This window comes from Coturnix japonica, chromosome 3 (genome assembly GCF_054131305.1).
Source record: "Coturnix japonica strain WE chromosome 3, WE-NBRP24, whole genome shotgun sequence".
NCBI lineage: Eukaryota > Metazoa > Chordata > Aves > Galliformes > Phasianidae > Coturnix > Coturnix japonica.
In genome coordinates, this window is record NC_140665.1 from 83,420,859 (window position 1) to 83,441,630 (window position 20,772).

Sequence of the window (20,772 nt, forward strand, 5' to 3'; positions counted from 1 at the left end):
ATTTTACTGCTTGAATTCATACTCAATGAAGTGCTTTATGGAGGTAAGTAAAATTCAAGCAATGAGAGTGGGATATTCGGCTTGCTTTCATGAATAAGGAGTAGGAAAGCTGTTCACTGCAGTCCCAGTAAAACTTTCATTGATTCTTTGAAGGAAGATAGAATGACTGGTCTGATATGCAAATGCATATTAGCTAAATACTATAATCTCCTTCTGACAAATTACTACCAAGAGAAAAACACTTATTAAGTATACGCAATGCATCCTATTAACATTAAGCACTTTCCTCTATGCTTCTTAAGTCCTTTTTCACAAAACAGAATAGAGTTTCAACAAGAAAATAGATAACTTCCCATTATCACACATCCAAGCCTTTTCGAATACACAATTGCTCTCCATCTGGAGATGTTATGTCATTTGGCCTTTTTTATTTGTTCCTGACAAGTGCTCACCAAATCATAGGCACCATCATGAATTCCCAACCAGGGCTATTTTCTTTCACAAGATACTAAAGGAACATACAGGCCAAACCTCACTACAACAGTAATGCCTAAAGAGCAATGCTCCGTACTAGGAAAGAGTTATGGTAATTACAACGTGGAAATGGTTTTAAGTTGAAGGAGGGAAGATTTAGGTTGGATGTCAGGGGGAAGTTCTTTACTATGACAGTGTTGAGGTGCTGGAACAGGCTGCCCAGAGATGATGTGGATGCCTCGTCCCTGGAGATGTTCAAGGCCAGATTGGATGGGGCCCTGGGCAGCCTGGTTTAGTATTAAACAGGGAGATTGGTGTCCCTGCATGTGGTGGGGGAGTTGGAGATTCGTGATCTTTTAGGTCCCTTCCAACCTGGGCCATTCTGTGATTCTGTAAAAATCCATTATCTAAATCTGCATAATTAAAAGTACAAGTGGAATGCCTTACTAATCATTTTATCCTTTATTGTCCAAGTGAGAAACATGAGCAGAACCTTGTAAATTTGCCAGATGTACCAGAAAGAAAATTCAGGACATAATATAATATCTAATCATGTTGTATGAAAGAATGACTCAGGAAAATGAAAGGAAAAAAATATTACAGAAGAAATTAAATCCCAGTATGCTGAAATGCTGAAAGTCCTCTTTAGAATTTAACCTTCCTGTGCTATCAATCAATCAGAGTGACTCTTAAGATAATACAACATAGGAGTGGGAATGTTACTAGTTTTTCCTGGGACTTTGCCCAGAGTTCAGACTACATTTTCTCTACATTTTCACTTATGTATGAGAGTGGATAGTGACAGGACAAGGGAAATGGTTTCAAACTGAGACAGACAAGGTTTAAATTAGAGATTAGGAGGAAGTTTTTCACACAGAGGGTGGTGGCACGCTGGAACAGGTTGCTCAGGGAGGTTGTGGATACCCCATCCCTGGAGGCATTCATGACCAGGCTGGATGTGGCTCTGGGCAGCCTGGTCTGGTAGTTTGCGACCCTGCACATAGCAGGGGGTTGAAACTGGATGATCATTGTGGTCCTTTTCAACCCAGGTCCTTTTCAATCATTCTATGATTCTATGATTATGGAACGCTGAATCACCAGAACAACCAAGAAATGAATGTGAATGTTTTTCTTGTTTGTTTTGAAGAAAGCATAGCACAGGAAAGCCAGAATGTTTTACTAGAGGAAAAAACCTAGAGGAATCCAGCAGAACAGATTTGGCATCGAGATCAGTAAGGACTTGCCTTCAAAAGGGCAACGTCAATTGCAAGGCAGTATGTTTGTGCCAATGTGTGGTATGGCAGTGACAGATTCCACGGCCGTCAGGGAGATCAAATGTTTGGAACAGACTGGGGATGGCAAGCTCACAGCTAAAGGGACACATGCTGAGACTCACTATCTCCTGGGTGCAGAGACAAACTCTCCTTTCCACAGTGCCCTGGGATCATCTTTTAGTCTCCAACACACTATACACCATGTACGGATAACATTTACTTTTCACCTTGCTTCAGTTACAACAGAAAAGAGATCTTCTATTCACCTTGCCTTGTGTTTTTTCACATTCTATTGTCCTCTCTTACTCTGGCTGCCAAACACAAACAAGATAGCATTAATCAAAAAGTTCTTAGTGACCTTTTTAAAGGAAGCTTCTTTACAGTCCAAATGGAATGTTTTCATCCCAGAAATGGGTTCTTTTAGGTTACAAACAAATCTCACAAATAAAACTGTGGGCACATCATGATATCAGGCATTAAAAACAGAAGTCTAGTCTTAAGCATGATTAACTGGATGAAATTTCCCTGCTATTTCTTTCTCTGATGTAAGAGCACCTTACCCACCACCTGCCCAGAGGGGCTGAGTGATGCTTTCTCTGGTGAGTAATTTCCCAAAGCACAGTTGTTTTCTGAGATTATATCTGTTTCTTCTCCTTTAGTGAATGACTTCAGAATGATATTCATCTGATCAACTGTAAAGATCTCCAAAATAGAAAACTAGGTCTGATTTGTGTTCTTTTTATATTCAATGGAAAGACATTGTCACTTCTGAGATGCAGCTAATTTTAAACAAAGGTAAATGTCTAAAATTGTGTTAATAATGCTCTGAAATTCTGTTGTATTTTTTGGTTGGTTGGTTGGTTTTCTAATTGATTGTAAAATCAGCCACGGATGACTCACTCATATGTACTTCCTAGATAAATAAAAGAGGGGGCTTGAGTCCTGTCTAAACAACATTAATTGTGCAGCTCACACACAAAATTCCCTGTAGCTCGTGGTACTGAGAGCAAGGCCATGTCCTCTGTAAACTTGTAGAAAAGCAAATGTATACAAACCTCCATTTTCCCTATAATGCTCTTGATTTGTGGTATAAGATTAAAGTTGCCATGAGGCAACACATGACTATGTCATACAATCAAATTTGGGATGGTTTCATATAACATAATTCTGTAACAAATCTCATTGCCTCAGGAAGTTCTGAATGCCAAAAAGAAAAGCTGAATTCAAAGATCAAGAAAATACACCAATAGCTAATAGATCCATCAATTTAAATTGAGGCCAGGAAGAACACGAAGGTGTAGAAATATCTTTTTCCTCATGCCTTTTTTTCCTAAGTACAAACTGTAGGAACCAGCCAGGGACAGCACACTAAGCTAAGTGGGATTTAAATTAAGCCAGTATTTTCATTCTTAATATGTGACATTCTAATATTGACAACATTTTCCTTCTGGAAAAAAACTAGAGTTAAGCAAAGAATGCTAAAACCACACCTCACACATGGCATTATTTCTAGGATTACCAAACACTGGCTAAGTCTCAGTTTCACACCAAGAAACACATCCAAAACACAAACACAAAATACAAGCTGTTACCCCACCTGCTCTTACAGTCCTACTTCAAAATATCTGTTCTTGGCTAAACTTTCTATTCCCAAAGCATTATTTTGAAACACATATATTTACTGGCAAGGACATTTACTGTAGGAGCCAAACATCTCCTTGAGGTTAACCATTCTGTTTGTCATCAGTATGAGTCATCAGCAGCATTCTCATCTTCCATCTTCATGGTCAAAGTTGAAAAAGTACTAAGAATAGCAGCAGAACTTGACTGCAGAGTGCTTTTCTGAGGAACTCAACACTGAGACTCTGACTAATGCTGCTAATTGAATTTTTAGCTCCATCTTAGAGGAGGATGCAAACTGTGAGAGGTAACATAAAGTTTTTATAACGCTTATTTCTACTGTGTAGTTCCTGTGACATATGTAATCATTACACAAAACTCCTGCAATTTTTTTTTCCACAGAAACAGACACATGTAGGTAAAAAAAGACCTTCTAAATGACTGAGAGAATTCAGCTAGATAAGAAAATTCATCGTCTTAGTTAAGGCAGACTCTCTTGAACCATTTCTATCAGCTCTGAAAAGACATGTATAGAAAAGAAAAATCGGAATAAATATCATAATGCTGAATATACTCTGTGTTTAATAATCCAGATAGCAATGAATTACTTTCATCTTCTCCTTCTCTGGAGATATTCAAGACTTGCTTGGAAGACTTGACCTGTACGGCCTGCTGTAGAGGCCCTGCTTTGCGGGGGGGCTGTACTCAATGATCCTGGAGGTCCCTTCCAGCCCCTACAATTCTATGATTCTGCGATCTTTCAATATAATTGGTGTGAATTAATTACTGCTTCGGAACTGGTTAGATAAAGACACACACGTGCACCAGAAAAGCTCAAATGCTGCTAAGAACAGAAACAACATATTTTTTTAAGAAAATCCTTCAAAACACAACCAAAGTTTGCTTCTTCTCAAATTTTGTTGTTTTTTTAATGATAACTTTTCACTGAGTTTACCGCAGCCCACTGTATGTAGATGACCCATAAGAACAGACAGCACCAGGAGCAGCAGCTGTTTCAGTATGCAGCTGGCAGGTTAGGGTAAAGCTGCGTTTGATAGTGGCAAGCTCTGGAAAGAACATTTGAAACATTGATGTTGTTATTGTCTTTTGTTTATTTTTAATCAAAACAGAACAGAACTGTTTCAGCTGCTTCGGCTGCTTTTGTAGAAAGGGAGCCATGCAAAGCTGAACACTCACAAATAACAGTGAGAATCCCTTTTCCAGCAGCACATGCAGTCAGCATTTTCATTCATCTCTGCATTAACAACCAATCGCACAGTGCCTGCAACAATCATTGCCACGGAGTTATCAAATTTTTCAGCTGCAAACTCTGATCCCTACAGAGATTAAATCACAGAAGCAACCCAAACAAAATCAGTGGAGTGCAGCTAATGAAGTACGTGCACCGATCTCCACAAAGTCACAGCCCTGAGTATTTATCAGGTACCAAATGGGCTACTAACCAGATGTCGAGAGAAAACACAAATAAAAAGAAGTAAAACAGCTCCACCTCTCTCTCTCTCCATATATATATATATATATATATATATATATATATATATATATGTTAGTAATGAAAGACAAATACCGGTCAACTTTTGTTCATATAAGGAACAGAAGACAATTGAAAGGAAAATAAATGAATCAAACTGTAACCTTGGAAGGACCCACAAAGAGGTCAACTGAAAACTCTAGTTTATGTTATCTGACGTTACTCCAGGCTTCTTAGTTCTGACAAAAGGCAAGGCTGTCTCTAGAACAAACTGCTGGGCTGAAAAGAGGTACAAAGCTTCAGGACAATCATTCTTCCCAAAGCTGCCCCACACGTGAGTTATGCAGAGGGACACAAGCCCTGGGAGAGCAGCAGGAGAAACAGAAAATTCAACAAAAACCACAACATATTGCCTGGTGCTGCTGAGTGAGAAGGCAGACTGAGAGTACAGAGAAAACAACAGCAGAGGAGGATGGTCTGATGCCAGAGAATCATTAACCGTGGAAATAATAATAGCAAAATAAATCAAGCAAAGAGCTGAAGCCTTCTTGCTTGAAGGTATGATGTACCACTGCTGGCTTCCTGAGTAGAAGAAATACATTTCCTACTTATACAGCCATTGTGGGACATAAGTCTTCTTTATGACTATCCACATCTGTTTATATAGATCAAAATAAAACAATTTGGGTAAGATTGAATAACAAGTGTCATCAAGTGTCCTATACAGAAGTGCCAGGGGGAAGGGAGGGAAATCTTGTTTACAGTTCATCTAGGCTCAGGCGTGACAGTCAATGGCAAAACCTGTTTGTGTGGAAGGAAAAGAGTTGTCCCCAAGATCAGTAGTAACCCACCTGGAAAGCTGTGCGGATTACGTCAGAAAGAAAATCCTCACACATCCAGCAGCCTGACGAGTTTGGTCTCCTTGCTGACATCCAATACCATGCTACATGTGAAAATGCAGGTGGCTACACTTCACAACTAAAATTTTACTTGGAAGAGGCTTATGTAAGTGTTTAGTGAGGGATTAACAGATGTTAGGGGAACTCCAACATGATAGGTTGTTATGAGTGCATTAGCAGAAGGAGTTTCTACAGGCTTACAAGCTACATTCAGGCATTCTGGCAAGTAATCTGTGAATTCTACAAACTTATCCACAAAAAGTGAAAAATAAAACATAATATTAGATGTCAGTGACATAGTATTAGATCAATATGATGCAGTCATTCACTTCACACTCCAGTGAAAAGAATAAGGTTGTGGGAGAGTCCATCAGATTCATTGTCTTGTTCTCTTTACCCACCTTTCTTGAACTTTTTTTTTCTTCACATTTAGTTCTCAACTATTTAATTTTATTCCTTTTATTTCTCAATCCCATCATCTCTTTTACTGTTTTTATTCATTTTTAGTATTCATTCACTTTTTTTCCCCTTTTCTTTCATTTCTCCCATTTCTGACCTCTATCGGTTTTTCCATCACCTTCTCACATGGATTTTTAGGGCTCCCAGCCTCTCCCTTCTTGCTATCAGCTTTCTTCCCAGGCTTTTTCTAATGTCTACAGCTGCAGTGCTGTGGTTGGTGGTATACATTGCAACCACAGTAATTCAGACACTACCACTACAGTTTTTACATCTTGCCACAGCACTGCCAACTACAGAGATGCCTCCCAGACCCACCTCAGTAGTTTTCCCTATAACAATATGTCCACTGGCCCATTGCTTCATGAAGCACCTAAATGCTGAAGATCCCACCAAGAGCAGTTTAGCTAGTCAAAAGAGCATTTATGCCTCAGAAGTGCTCATAGGTTCAAATTTCAGCACCTCTTCCTCCTTTCATTGTCCAGTAGTTTGTAGTACCTGGAAAGTCATGTGTATCTAAATGCAGGACAATGATGTTCTACTACTACTGCTTTTCTAATGGTGCTAATGCCTTGGCTCAGCTGAATATCAAAGTGCTCCTTTCATGCCCAAAGCCAGCTCATGATTTAATAATCAAGTGTTGCATGCTCACATTTCCTGATCAGGAATGCTCCGATGCTGCATTGCAAAGCCAGGTGTTGCTGAGCACACCCAGAAGCCAGAGGTATTTCTCATTGTATGGCATTTTTTATGGCATTGCTGCTCAGCAAGAGAAGGGCAGATCTGGATGAAGCACTGCACTGACAGACCAGAAATGTAAACTTAGCACCATGAGAATAAAATGGAACAAATTTGAAAATAACAGGCTACTACAAATAACAGTCACTGAGAAGTAAATGGTTGTTCTGTGTCTATTTTTAAATGTTAAAAAGTAGATTTTGATTTGTTTGTGAGTTAGGAGCTCCAAATTTCATTAAGTCTTAATAGCATTATGCCTTACTGGCCATTACAACCATTTTCCAAACAGCTGATGTTAACACACAGCTAACAAGCATAAATGTACTTTGTGATGACTGTTTTGTCAGATATGTTCCTTGAGCATGAAAGCAGAAACAAAGAACTCAAACTTATGATGCTATTTAACATTTAAAACTTCATTAAAAGTGCTTCAAAATCTAATAACGTGTTAATATACTAAGTGTATTATATAAGAATGGTTTGCTTATAAAATCCACATGTTTAAAGTAATATGCATTTAATTGGACAATTAATTCAATAATTTGACAAATGTTGGAGTGTTCAGTAAGGAATTTGAAGAAAAAATGAATTGATTGCAGTCTTCTCAAGATTGCTTCAAGATCATATAAAGTAGAGGATTTTATACATACATTCAATAGCAGTTTAAAATAAACATCTGAAATTGACTTGAATGACATTTACAAAGAATTCAGATGAAGAAGTGGGAGTACAATAGCTTGTGCTCTGGAGACAAGTAGCCATTGGTTACATATTTGCTCATAACCTTGAGCTAAGAAACCCTGATGAAGATGATTCATGGGTGAAATTGATGTATGCATCATATAAAATTGCAATATTAGTGATCCTTATGATGATGCAAGAATAATTTTATTGTATTACTAAACCAGAAAGATTTTCTGTTTCCACTGCTTTCCAAACAGAAAACATTTTGAATCCTGAATATTATCTGACGGTTCACTCCACGTTTAATGAACTTGAGTGCTAAAATTTTCCTCGTAATTCCCATCCATTCCCGATAAAAAGCAAATGTGGCTGGGACATGCCACAGAAAGTCAAGATTCTTTCATCCACAGTCAGAGCAAGTCATGGTCTCTTCTTTTGAGCACAGAAGCTGTTGTGCTGAACATAGAAACACCTAATACTACTTCAAAATATCTCTGGATTCAGCTACGAAAAGGGTTAACTGGTTTTCAAAACAGATTGTCAGCTCTGTTTACACATCCTTCCACAATTACTTCTTTTATTTACTTAGCTAAATACAAAAAGACATATGTTTTTCATGGCTTGGTGCCTGTTCTGTTCTTCTGCAGTAAGGACATATTACATTCTACTGCCACACAAATCATCACTTCGTCTAATATAATTAATATTCATGAAGACACAGATATACAAGCAACTATAGATTTACTGAAAAATGATCAGTCCCTCAGACATTGATTCAAATGGGTTGCCTGCTTTTAAAGGGACTTAAATCTCTTTGGGATCATTGACTTAACCATCTAAAGAATTCACATGCAACAAATATTTGACACATTCTTGCACTACACAGAAGCTGCTGCATAACTGTTTAGAAGCTGTACCTTCTCACAGACATTACAATTAAGATAGCTACAATCCATTGACGATGATATATCTCTGCACTTAGGAAGAAGACAAACAGCTACAGCACTGAGCTACAGCTTGCCTGAGATATCTCTGAGATTGATTACCCACTATTCACATTCCATGCAAATGACATTAGTTTAGAGAACATTATTCTATTGGAACAAGTTGTTTTTGTTTAGGTCTAAATGAAGACGACCAAAATATTTATACCTTCTCCTGCATCATTAATGAGGGCACATTTAAAACTGTAATGTTTTGTATGAGAAACAGTAAAAGCAGAACATGGGAAAGTTAATACAACAACAAGTAATTTCATAGCCAAGTAACATTTTACAATAAATCTACAGCATACAACAAAATAAGAGTATGTATGTAATTCTACTCTTAAGAGCATTTACCATCAACAATTGTTATCAAGAAATTTATGCAGAACAGAAAAAAGATGTGTTTCAGAATATGAGGCTGAACATTTTAAATGAGATGAAGTTCTCAATTTTCAGAAGTTTGTGATAATAATTGTTACGTGCAGTACGCTCTGACAACCAGCATTAACTATCAGAGCACATCCTGATACTTCAGTGCTTGGTCTCACATCCCTCCCAAGTCTTACACTGCAGAGACCACTGTGAAATCCATTTGCATTACACACACACCCGCAGTACTCAAGCCCTTCACAGCATTCCCATGGAGCCAACTGGTCTAATTATTGCTATCAGACAAGTAACTAAATAATGCCTACTATCCACACACTTTGAAACAGCTCAACCATGTCTCTAGTTTAGGGGCCTTGGCCCTGACCCTTCCTGCAGTGGATAATTTCTCATAGTACTTTGCAGTGTATAGAGCCATTTTCCCAACTCATCCCTTTGACTAGCATTCTGTGGGAGGGTGGAAATGTCACAGTTCCTTTTCTTTTGACACTTCAGCCACTTGGCCTGTGTTTTCAGCATTTAACGGGAAACACATGCTCTGAAAAACGTAAAAAACATTCATCTAGAAATAGAAGGATGATACATTAAGTTTCATTTTACTGCATTTTATACATAAATTAATGAAGGCAATAGTGATTTTGTTTTGATCACATCATATCCTGATGCAGCTGTTGGATGTGATTCCTAAGCAGAACCCTTGTTTGAGAATAAAGAAACAGCCTGTAATCCTGTTACTGACATTTGTGTCATAACACGTAGGAATACAGCAAAAGGAAAACTAAATTTGCTCAGATAATCCTAATTTCCAAACCCTAAAGTGCATTTTTTTAAGCAGTAGATTCGTGGAAGCTATAAATACAAGAGCTCCTGAAAATGCCAGGCAATTTATTGTATGATGCAGCATTAAGTCACCACAAGTCATTGGCGAGGTTGGCAACCTCGACTCCCTCAGCCCTGACTTCTGCTCCTTAGAAGCAGGGGAAGAACTGTAGTTTAACTTGGTTAAAGGAACAATTTATCATTGCAGTCCCTCAGCACATAGACTTATAGACTTTCTGTCCCAGAAGAGACACTATAAACCAGCCTACCCTGCAACAAATAACGAAAACCCCCTAACTTTCCTTGTTAGACTTCACTGTTTCTCTCTCAACAAATAAAGCACTGACAGTTTCTTGAGAATTTTTTAATGTATTCAAATATCTATCAGTGTCAGTTTTCCTAATAGGTTGCAAATAACAGAACTAGAATGAAAACTGCTCTGTTCTCAATTGATACCGGCTTCATAACATGACTGAAAATTTTACCTGACAAAGAAAAGAGGGAAAACTTATAACCTTTTCTCTTCTGGGACTTTAAAGAGAAATATTTATCTGCATGTTGCTATTCTTGTCTCAGAGTGATAGCGAGAACATAGTTTTGGCTCAGAAGTTTTGCTAAGAATTACCATCTCTTTGATTACTACTTAGTTCTGGCTTTTGATCTGGATGTATTTCAAGATGCACTTAAGAAATATTAAATGGCACAGCTCTTGCTTGAAGCTTAAAATCTAATTAATTTCTCTAGACTCCTTATCATATAAAATCACCACCATCAGAAATATTTAAGCAGCAGTAAAATTGTGATGTGCCATCAGTAAATTTTAATGAGATACATGAAACCACTACAGAAATAATTTAAAATCCACTGAACGTGGAAACAAATTCTGATGGCTCTTTCCAAAAGTCCCAGTCGTAAGTGGCTCAAGTGAATTCAATTAGTTTATTTTGCATCTTTTAAGAATAAAGCATTTCAAATTCCCTATCATTTTTCCCTTGTTTGATTTCCAAACTTTCACCATGATTGAGATAGAAAACATGAAATAATAAAGACAGAATGTTATAGATCCAATTTCTGTCTCATGGAGACAAATAATTTTTTTGATATCTGTCAATATATCAGTTCTGGAGCACCAATATATTCATTTATAATTCAAGATAAGGAAATCTTCAACCTATTGCTTTGCACTTTTCAGGATACTGAACAACCTAAGAGCTGTTGAGGAAAATAAATGTTTCATGTAAGTTCAAAAAAATCTGCTTTTAAACCTTTTCTTCAAAAATGGATACTTACCAGCTGAATCTATACTTAATTTATCTTTTTAAGCCTACCAGGTAGGGACAAATGTAGCAAAAATGCCATCAGAAAGTATCTTGCAGTCTATATTGCATATTACCATCAGTCATTTGAAAAACCTACCAGTCAACTCTCAAGAATGAAATATTTACTGCAAAAAGGTGTTCAGTGTGACCATCAGATGGAAACAAGATTAGTCTTAAAACAACACAGTCAGATTTACCACTACTGAGTAAACATTTAATAATTCAGCAATCTCGTGGGAATCGTGTAAGTAATAGTAAGTAAATTAAACACAAAAACATTTAGATATGAACAATAAGATCTTGTGAAAACTCAGAAGCACAATGGAAAGCTGGCAGCTTCCAAATCGAGGCAGGCGTGCAGATTTGGCCATGCAATAATGTTTTGCAGGGTGGTGTTGCAATAAGTCTCGACACACCTAAATATTCCTGTGACTTTCTGTAGCCCAAGAAAAAGGTCCTATCACGATGCGTCCTACAGCAGGCTTTCAGAAGGCCACCCAGGAAAGAAAAGCTGCAGTTCTGCTCCACTGATAGTAAATAGGCAGTAAGGATAATACTTACCTCTAACATAGTCAGCAACCAAAGGTTTTAGTTTGTCTTAGGAAATGAGGGCTACCAGATACTGCTCCGTTTGTTATCTTTTTAGGAAACAATTATTTTCATAATCATGAGGCAAAGGGAAGGGGAAAAGCAAAGGGGAATGGAAAGGGAAAGGCTGGGGGAGGGACAATGAAACTGAAAAGCCTCTATTGCCTTCACTGGGAAGGATCTTTGATTAAATGTCCTGATAAAGTTAATTCATTCCTTTTTGGAAAAATACCTATGAAGCCACTGTATCACTTGCCACAACAATGGAATTACTTCAAAAACAAGCAGAAGAGCAGATGTTCTGAGGTTTTGATAATTGTCCTTCAAAGTAATTTGGTGTTATTTTCTGGACATACTGCTTAAGGTGTTTAGCCTAAATGTTTGAAATATATTTAGGGAACTCATTTTGAGAAGCAGTCATTAATTAATTACCATTAATTTAATGCTGAATCCAGAGAGGACAATATGAAACATACTGAAGTATTACACCTTTCATGGTTGATCCAAACCAAACATGGAAACACATTATTGCTGGTCTGCTTTATTCAAACTTACTTCTGGAAACAGCATCATTCAAGCAAGGACCGAATCAAATTTAACCACAGATCAATCTTTCAGTGTCACTGAATACAACAGTTCCAGTGCGGAGGAACCTTCTTCCAGAACTGTTTTTTATCTATCATCACAGACTGCACTTCAGTGCTAATACTTCTCTTTTTGCTGCCTCCCTCAAAATGCAGTCATTTGAATTGCAGCAGTTGATGCAGCTGTTACAGGGGCTCATACTTCTCCTCACTTGAAAAAGTTAACAATAACAAAAGTTATTTGCTCCTAAAAAGCCTCTTTTATCATCACATTGAAGTTTCTGCAGGAATCTGCTCCCTCCCCTTCTGAATCTTTGCATGAGATTGCATGGTAATGTTACATAGAACCTCCAGCCAAAAACACACTGGTGACACCTCTCCGAGATAACTTTTTTCCACTGAAGCATCCAAAGCCCACTTTGTGCATTCTAGCAACACCTCTGCATGACTAGCATTAGATTAAGGAAAAGGTAGTGCAAACTGGAGTTTGAGAGCTAAGTGTCAGGGATTAGAGCAGAGGCTAGAATAGCAGTCAGTGCTTCTCACTTGCTTTGGTCCTGGGTAATGTCACATCAACAGTGATAAAAATATGCTGCTACTTGCAGCCTTCAAGTTTAGTTTTTCCTCCATGGTGACCACCTGCTGGAGCAGTCCTTGCCTCTACAGCAACACCTCACCTCTTGTCAGGAAACACTGATGCTGTTGCTGAAGTACAATCTCAGCCTTCTCATTATACCTGCACACTGAGAGGAGATTGCTGATGCACCGGGATCTACTGGTCTCTTTCTGCAAAGCCACAGCTAAGCCTCAGTCCTGCTCTTCAAAGCAGAAAGATATTATTGAAAGTGCCACCCACAACAGTCCCTTATAGTAGAGGCTGCTGAAATTTGACACGTGGCAGCACAGAATGCCACAAAGATGACGGTTCACCCAGCTGAACTTGGCTGCTTGACAGAAGCTGCAAGAGGAGGTCACAAACTACCTATAGAACAAGAAATTAACAGGAGTGACTTAAATGCATACACATATTAAACTTCCTCTGACTAAGCCGTTCATTCCTATTTGGGTTCTTATAAGTTGTAAACCTCAGGAAACGGATCGTCCCCTTGGAGGAGTTTGCACCACAGCACTTCCACAGAGAGGATCTGATATTGGCAGGGATTGGATCCTTGTGTCGCTAATAATGCAAAAATACCAATTGTTGTTTGATGTAGGCGTGTTTGATTTACATTGCCTCATCCTGTTTGAGCTGTCTCTATGCATTTTTTGTAGAAAGCAAATGGTAGTTCCCTGAATTACATCCTGTGGTCCTTTCTTACAGAGTAATCTCTGACATCCAAAAGCTTATCTTAGTGCCCTTTCAAGCATTAGTTTCAAGCATCCCTTTGGTTTAATTTATTTCCTCTATATGATTATTTTTATTTTATCAACATTTAATGGATCAAGAAAGTAAAAAACAAAAACAAAAAACCAATGACAAAAAAAAAAACAACAACTTATGGTGTATACTAAAGACTGAACTTTCCCCATTACCATACCAATATACATATTTTAAACGCAATACTTAATGTGCTACATTTTAATGAAGAGAGGTGAAATCAAACAGGAAACAGACATGTGCGAAATATAATTAAAATCTTTTCAAATAACAGATGCATTAATGGAGGAGGACTTCTGAATGTAAACAGACTATTTTGAGCGAAACTGTCAATCCAATATGGAAACGCTAGAATTATTCTGTCTTTTTGAGCTCCTCTAATAGCAGAAACTATAAAAAGGAAAATTCAGCTGCTTAGTCCAATCTATTTGACAGTGAATAATTCCATTTTCCTGTCACAGAACAGGACCTCCATTATCTTCCATTTCCACAGTCGGCTCAACACAAAGAATCTCTTCTGGATTCTGGCTGACAGGGAATCTTCCTCCAGGAAGCAAGACAAGAACTCTTTAGCAGGTTATTTCACAAATATTATGTGAAATAGCCTGAAGCAGTAGAGAATTTCATATTATTTATCTCATCCACAGAAAGTAGTGAATGTTAAGCTACAATATGAGTTAATAAAACTGTCTGCAAGGTTATCCTAAATAGGTGCTACATCTTGAGCATGAGCTGGTAGCTATTTAATGGAAAATCTGCAATAGGAATATTTTCAGGATGATACAGACTGGATTAGGTCTTTCTTCTTTTGTAAGTAGGTAGAAATATTTCTTACAAAGTCTATAAAACCAAGGTTTATCTGTCAACGGTTTACGGGCTGGTTCGGCCCGGTTCTGTGAGTATGGGGGTGGAGGGATTTCTCAGAATCCATGCCGCCAGAGATAGGAAAACTGGGGACCCCAAATTACTTAGAAAAAAATGGCAACAATGTGATGAGAAACGAAATAGTTTACTAAATAGAGTATAGAAAAAACAAGATAAGACAGTATAATACAATAGAATTAGAACTGGGATTGACCAAATCAGATACAATGAAAAAGAGATTGTCTGAAAAAAAGAAGGCCTTATGCTAATGATGAGGAGTAGACACTACACTCAAGTTGAGCAGCAGGGAGGATAGCCAAAGGAAAGCGAGAGAGCATCAGATGATCTGCCAATGCCTTATGTGCATTCCACCCTGTGCAGGAATGATATCAGCACAGCAAACAGCCTTCTGGGGAACATAGTTTCTTCTGTTTGGTATGCGAAACTGGGGCATTAACACTGTACTTCCCAGTGCACTACATGATGTTATGATGAGGAATACCAGTGACCATAAAACCACAACATTGTCTTACACACGCACAAACATACATAGAGTCATAGAAAGGTTTGGGTTGGAGCAGACCTTTAAAGTCATCTAGTTCCAATCACCCCCCCAACCCACAACCCCCTGCTATAGGCAGGGACACCTCCGTCTAGACCAGGTTGCTCACAGCCCCATCAAGCCTGGCCTTGAATGCTTCCAAGGAGGAGGCATCCATATCCTCTGTGGGCAGCTAGTTCCAGTTTCTCATCACCCTCACAGTAAAGAATTTATTCCTGCTATCTAGTCTAAATCTACCCTCTTCCAGCTTAAAACCATTTTCCTCTTGTCTGGTCACTACCTGCCTTTGTAAAAAGTCCTTCCCCAGCTTTCCTGTAGGCTCCCTTCAGGTACTGAAAAGCCATTATTAGGTTCCCCCTAACTCTTCTCTACTCTAGGCTGAAGAGCCCCAGCTCTCTCATTCTGTCCTTGTCGTAGTGGAGGTGCTCCAGCCCTCTGATCATCTTTGTCACCATCTTCTGGACATGCTCCACCGGTTCAATATCCTTCTTGTGTTGAGGGCCCCAGATCTCGATGCAGTACTCCAGGTGAAGTCTCACAAGAGCAGAGTAAAGGGGCAGAATCACTTCCCTCAACCTTCTGGTCACAGAACTGTAACACTGAAAAAATAACTAGGATGTGGCAAGATAGCTCACATGGCTATAGTGCGGAAATGGCTGGATAGAAGATCCTCAGAAAGACAGCTATGGAAGATAAAATGGAGAGGATTCTTCCATGTGAAGGAGCAGTCTGGATGTGGGAAGCTCATGCATGGTTGACAGTGCTTGGCAAGAGCTTGTGGGTCAGGATCAGAGTCCAACAAGGGTAACAGTGGGGTACTATGCTACAGACAGGACAACTGGAACAAAGTAGTTACAAGGGATTATCTTTCTGTATTTGGCACTCACTAGATCTCATCTACAATATGGCATCCAAATTTGGACTCTCCAGTAGAAGACAGACTTTGATAAATGGAAGAAAGCTCAGTGGAGACCACCAGAACAGTGGGGGTTGGAGAAATTTCCACATTAGGAGAGGCTGAGAGGAGTGAGTTTCATTCAGCCTCAAGAAGAGATAGCTTCAGGGGACATCTAATAGCAACCCCGGTGCCTGTAGGAGATAATTGAGGAGGTGGAACTAGGGATCTTCACAGCAGTGACGGCAGGTGGAAAGACAAATGGACATAAATTGAAATGAGAGATTCTGAAAAAAGGTTATCTCCCTAAAAATGGCCCAGCAGTGGAGCAGGATGCTGTGGAAGGCTGTGCAACCTCCAACCTTGGAATTTTTTAACACACAACAGGACAAAGCCCTGAGAAACTTGGCCTGACTCCATAGCTGCTTTAAACAGGAGAGTAGGGACTTCCTGAAGCCCCTCCACACCTGAGTTACCCTATGCTCCTACAGCACATGAAAAACAAATAAGCTGTCATCCAATTATACATATGTAAATTATCATCCAGTTTGTAGGATATGAGAATGAAAACAAACGCTCCACAATGCCTATGTTGAAGTTAAACAAGATAACAGATATCAGCAACATGTACATATAGTATCTGTATCACAGATTGACACAGTGATGCCATGCAAAGTTCAAGTATTGAACTGGTATGCATGTAACAAACAGAAAAGGGAAAAATCAATAAAAGCCCAGGAGGTGCAAAACCAGGAAAAATATTGTGACAAAGTGAAATCTGTCTGTCAATCTTCATGAAAAGTGTTAAGACTAAACAGGCAAGGTGAACAGTAGAGGAAGGGGACAGAGACAAGGATGGGACTGGGCTGGTAGGAGACTGAGGCACAGGAGGGATGGGCATCAAGCCAGGGCATTCCTCTGCTGCCAGCACAGAGCCATGACAGCCATCAGGATGGCTGTGGTCAGAAGGATTCCTCTTTACTGCAGTTTGCCACTCTCTGAATTAGTAAATGATGCCCACAAAGTCATCAGAAGATTGATGCATGCTTCATGTATCAGGATGCAACCCGCAGTTAGATAATACTGTTATCTAATTATGCTGCTATGCATCCTCCCCACACAAGCTAGAACAAAATTTCCAAGGTTTCTTTGAATGTTTTCCTGGAGCTTTCATGAGTTTTGAAACTGCCTTTACTTACAAGGAGTTTTCCTTATATTTTACATATCAACCACACAGACACACACACACACACAGAGAGAGAGTCTTTGTCTAAAATGTATTGATAAAATAAAACAAAAACAAAAAAGAAGTAAAACATAATATTCATGCTATGTATTTCAACTGAAGCTTCCACAGTGCTCTTTCAGATACTTCCTAAAAAAGAAAAGGTATTTTAAGGCCAAGTCCTTATTTCATTTCAGCACTTCCCGGATCTCCTACCCAGTACACCCTATTTAAAACTGTTGACTAACACACAAGTTTTCAAAGTCTCACTTGAACAAGGCTAGTAGGAGCGAACATCACGACTGAACAAAAGCAATCACTATCCCACTACAAACCCAAACAAATCCAACACCACCATCTAAAGTAACTGCTAAAAAATTCAGTGCTAATTTGTTTTTCAACAAGAATAATGGCCATTTTTCTTCACAGCTGTGCCAAGTCAATAAAGAAATGCCCTTTTCATGACATCAAAAAAATAACCTTGTTTAAGCAAGGCGCGTCATACACTGTGTTTCATGCCTACACTAATTACTAACAAACTGTCCTTTGACTTTCACTTTTCACTTTCTCTTAATAACTTGTTTTGGTCACACTTCATTTCAGTAAGATCCAGAGGAAGACAAATAATTTCCTCTTTCATTTATTGACTTTAAGTTGTGAAAAGTAATATGCAAAGAAATGAAATAGTCCTTCAAAGCAATACAAGAAAACTGCAGTCACTGTTGAACTAGATGGCGGTCTTTGCACTTCACACGCACCTTACAAAATGCATTGACAAGTCAATAATCATCCATAATTTTCACAGAAATTTGTCATCGTGATTAATTTCAAATACACAAATTAAGTTTTAATCTTCAAGGTCACTGTTTAAAGGAAGAAGGAGTATATTCCTATATGTGCCAAAGCTGATCGGCCTTTCTCATCATTAAATTAAAAAATTAAAAATTAACAACAAACCCACCATAAAACAAGACAACAAACATTTCTCAACATATCTTACCATTTGCTTTTCCTCTAAGGCTGCTCCTCCTTTTCTTTCATGTTTTCCCAACTCCATTTCCCAGAGGGAAAAAAAATAAATCAATTGACTCTGATATAGAGAGCAGACGTGATTGAGGCTGCTTACATGTTAGATGTCACTGTACTTTTGAATTTGGGAGAGAGGAGTCTCAGGCAGCACTGGTGGTGATTTCTGGTCAGCGTATGTTTCCATTTATAGCCGTCAAAAGTTCACAAATAGAACTGTGAAGAGAGGGCAGGCAGCTGCCTCTGATAACAATAAATGTGGTTTTGGCACCACAGCAATTTGTTCAGGAGGGATTTTGGTTGCTGGCCCCACTTGCTCCCTGTTTACCCTCTCCTCCCTACAGAAATTTCACCCTTAAAAAGCCCATGGAAACAAAGAGCTGAATAATAGCTATATCTCAGTAGCACTAACTTTTGTTCATGGAGACTATTAAGCAAGTACAGTGACAAATATGATGGCTGTTTGAGTTATGCAGAGACAGAAAGTGCACAGAACAATATTTTTAAATGGTGCTTATTGATCTTTCTTTGAGAGTGTTTGGAACTGAGCTACCCTAACGTGTGTGTTCATGCAGCACTTGCTCTTCTCTTTTCACATCAGGACACAGAACCTTGGATTTTGGAAATGCAGATGAGTTTCAATGTGTCCAGCACCTGAGCCTGGCTTGGGGCAATGAAGCCAGGAAGAAGAACAGCAGAAGAGCAGCACATCATTATGTAATTCACATCCCTTTATAAAAGTGGCTTTTGAGTGCCTCACTAAATCCATAGCAGAGGCAAGCTAGTTGGTTCCCTTCCTTTCCTCTCAGCACATCAGTGAAAGACTCTTCTTCTAACAATAAATAAATATAAACCTGTTCCATCAATCATTTTCCAGTTGCCTGTGTGGAAATGACAGCCAGAGGCAGGCACACTCCTTTCCACCCTGCTTGTTTCCTGACAGGCGCTGGACTCATGTGGCCTTTGGAGCCTCGGATAGGAAGAAGAGACAGCTCAAGCAGTCAACACCCAACAGTCCCTACAGCTTACATATGAACAGCTAACAAAACAAAACAAGAGAGGCAACTTACAGCACTCCTGCTCTGAAACTGTGTCCAGAATGAAGCAAAAGTTACAATGGTGACAATCACTTTTCTTTCCTCTCTTTGTTTTCAGAAATGTTGAGGCAGCCGGCAGCAGTGAGAGCAGGGAAGCACAACAAAGAGCCAGGCAAACCTACATGGGCTGCAGTAAACAGAGGGAATAAATACATGCTTGATGTCACAGTAGTAAAAATACACCCTGCTGAGTCTCCTGGAAATGCCGGGATAAAGGGAACAAGAGGTGGCACAACACACTGAGGAAAGCTGTCGTGCTTGTCAGCTCCTCAGCAGAAATGGAAACTATCAAGAAGTTCCTATCTCCAAAATGTTCTCTGTGCAGCTGAATCTATTTGTTTTTTGGTGGTGAGGGACATGCATAACGTCTTTGCATCACTTAATCTCATCCAAATCTGTTACGTTAACCTGTTGTAAAGGGGCAAATTTGTCCCTAAGGCATTAAATGAACCCCTCCAGGGAGCAGCACCCGCAATTAAGCACAGGCACGAAGGTGATTCCTATTTTCTCCCTGGTCTTTCCCTAACTTCACAGCCAAGTGGATGCAAAAACTCTACCACTGTGTGACCACCATTCCCTACAGCACACAGAAAACCTACAGTACCTCCACTGTTGTTAGTCTGACCATTTGTAACAGTTTTCTATCACTGGCAAGGACGGGAGCATCTCAAATGGAAGCACTCATCCAGTTGTGCGCAGCTGGCTCTCCAGCACTATTACAGGTGCCTGGAGTCCCCCATCCTCCACAGCCCTCTCTGCTTCCACAGTCTTTCACTGTTTTCCTGTATCAGCTCACCTGTGTGGACATCAAAAGCAACTACAACAGAATAACTTGAGGAAGTGGCTCAGAAGTGACTACTCATAGCAATTCCAACATGAGATCTCCAGACGAAAGCAGTCAGTCTTACAAGTGTTTTTTGTCCCCAGTCATTGCTGCAACAAGTTTCTAACAGCCCTCACAGACCTTTCACTGTTTGCTACAATCTGAGCAGAGGATTTCATAAGAAAAAGGGGAAAAAAAGAGAAAATTAAAACACTGGGATAGGGAAGGACTTAACTGATCCATATCCAGAGGCTGGTAACCTGCATTATGTGCTCTGTGGATGGTCTAAATAATAACGAGCTGGAGCAGATTGCATTGGTGACGGGAATGGGAGCAAAAAAACTGAGCTTACAACAGAACACAGCACTGATTTTATGCCATCAGGAAGCACGTGGAGCATTGGATGCAGGGCTGTTCCATGGCCTGGATGCTGCTGCACAAGGAACACAGGCTGATACGTGCTATCTGCTACACCTGATGCAGCATGAGGCTTCAGCATTAAACGTAGAAGACCATGGTCTACAAGAAATAATTTTAAATATTGATGGGAGTATATTTCTTATTCCGACATGGGAATAATGG

General features: G+C 39.3%; 1 protein-coding gene across 8 annotated transcripts in view; it reads right to left on the reverse strand.

Moving 5' to 3' along the window:
* The window catches only part of MLIP (muscular LMNA interacting protein), a 92,529-nt gene extending 74,008 nt beyond the window's left edge, over positions 1-18,521 (reverse strand). For 3 of the 8 annotated variants that reach the window (XM_085542089.1, XM_085542088.1, XM_085542090.1), the window contains exon 1: positions 18,245-18,430. In XM_085542089.1, the coding sequence (XP_085398215.1) occupies positions 18,245-18,301 (57 nt within the window). In that variant the 5' untranslated portion in view covers positions 18,302-18,430. Of the gene's footprint in view, positions 1-18,244 lie in introns of all 8 variants that reach the window. The other 5 variants (XM_085542094.1, XM_085542092.1, XM_085542093.1 and 2 more) reach the window with 5 other exon arrangements.
* Between the last annotated feature and the right edge of the window lie 2,251 nt (positions 18,522-20,772).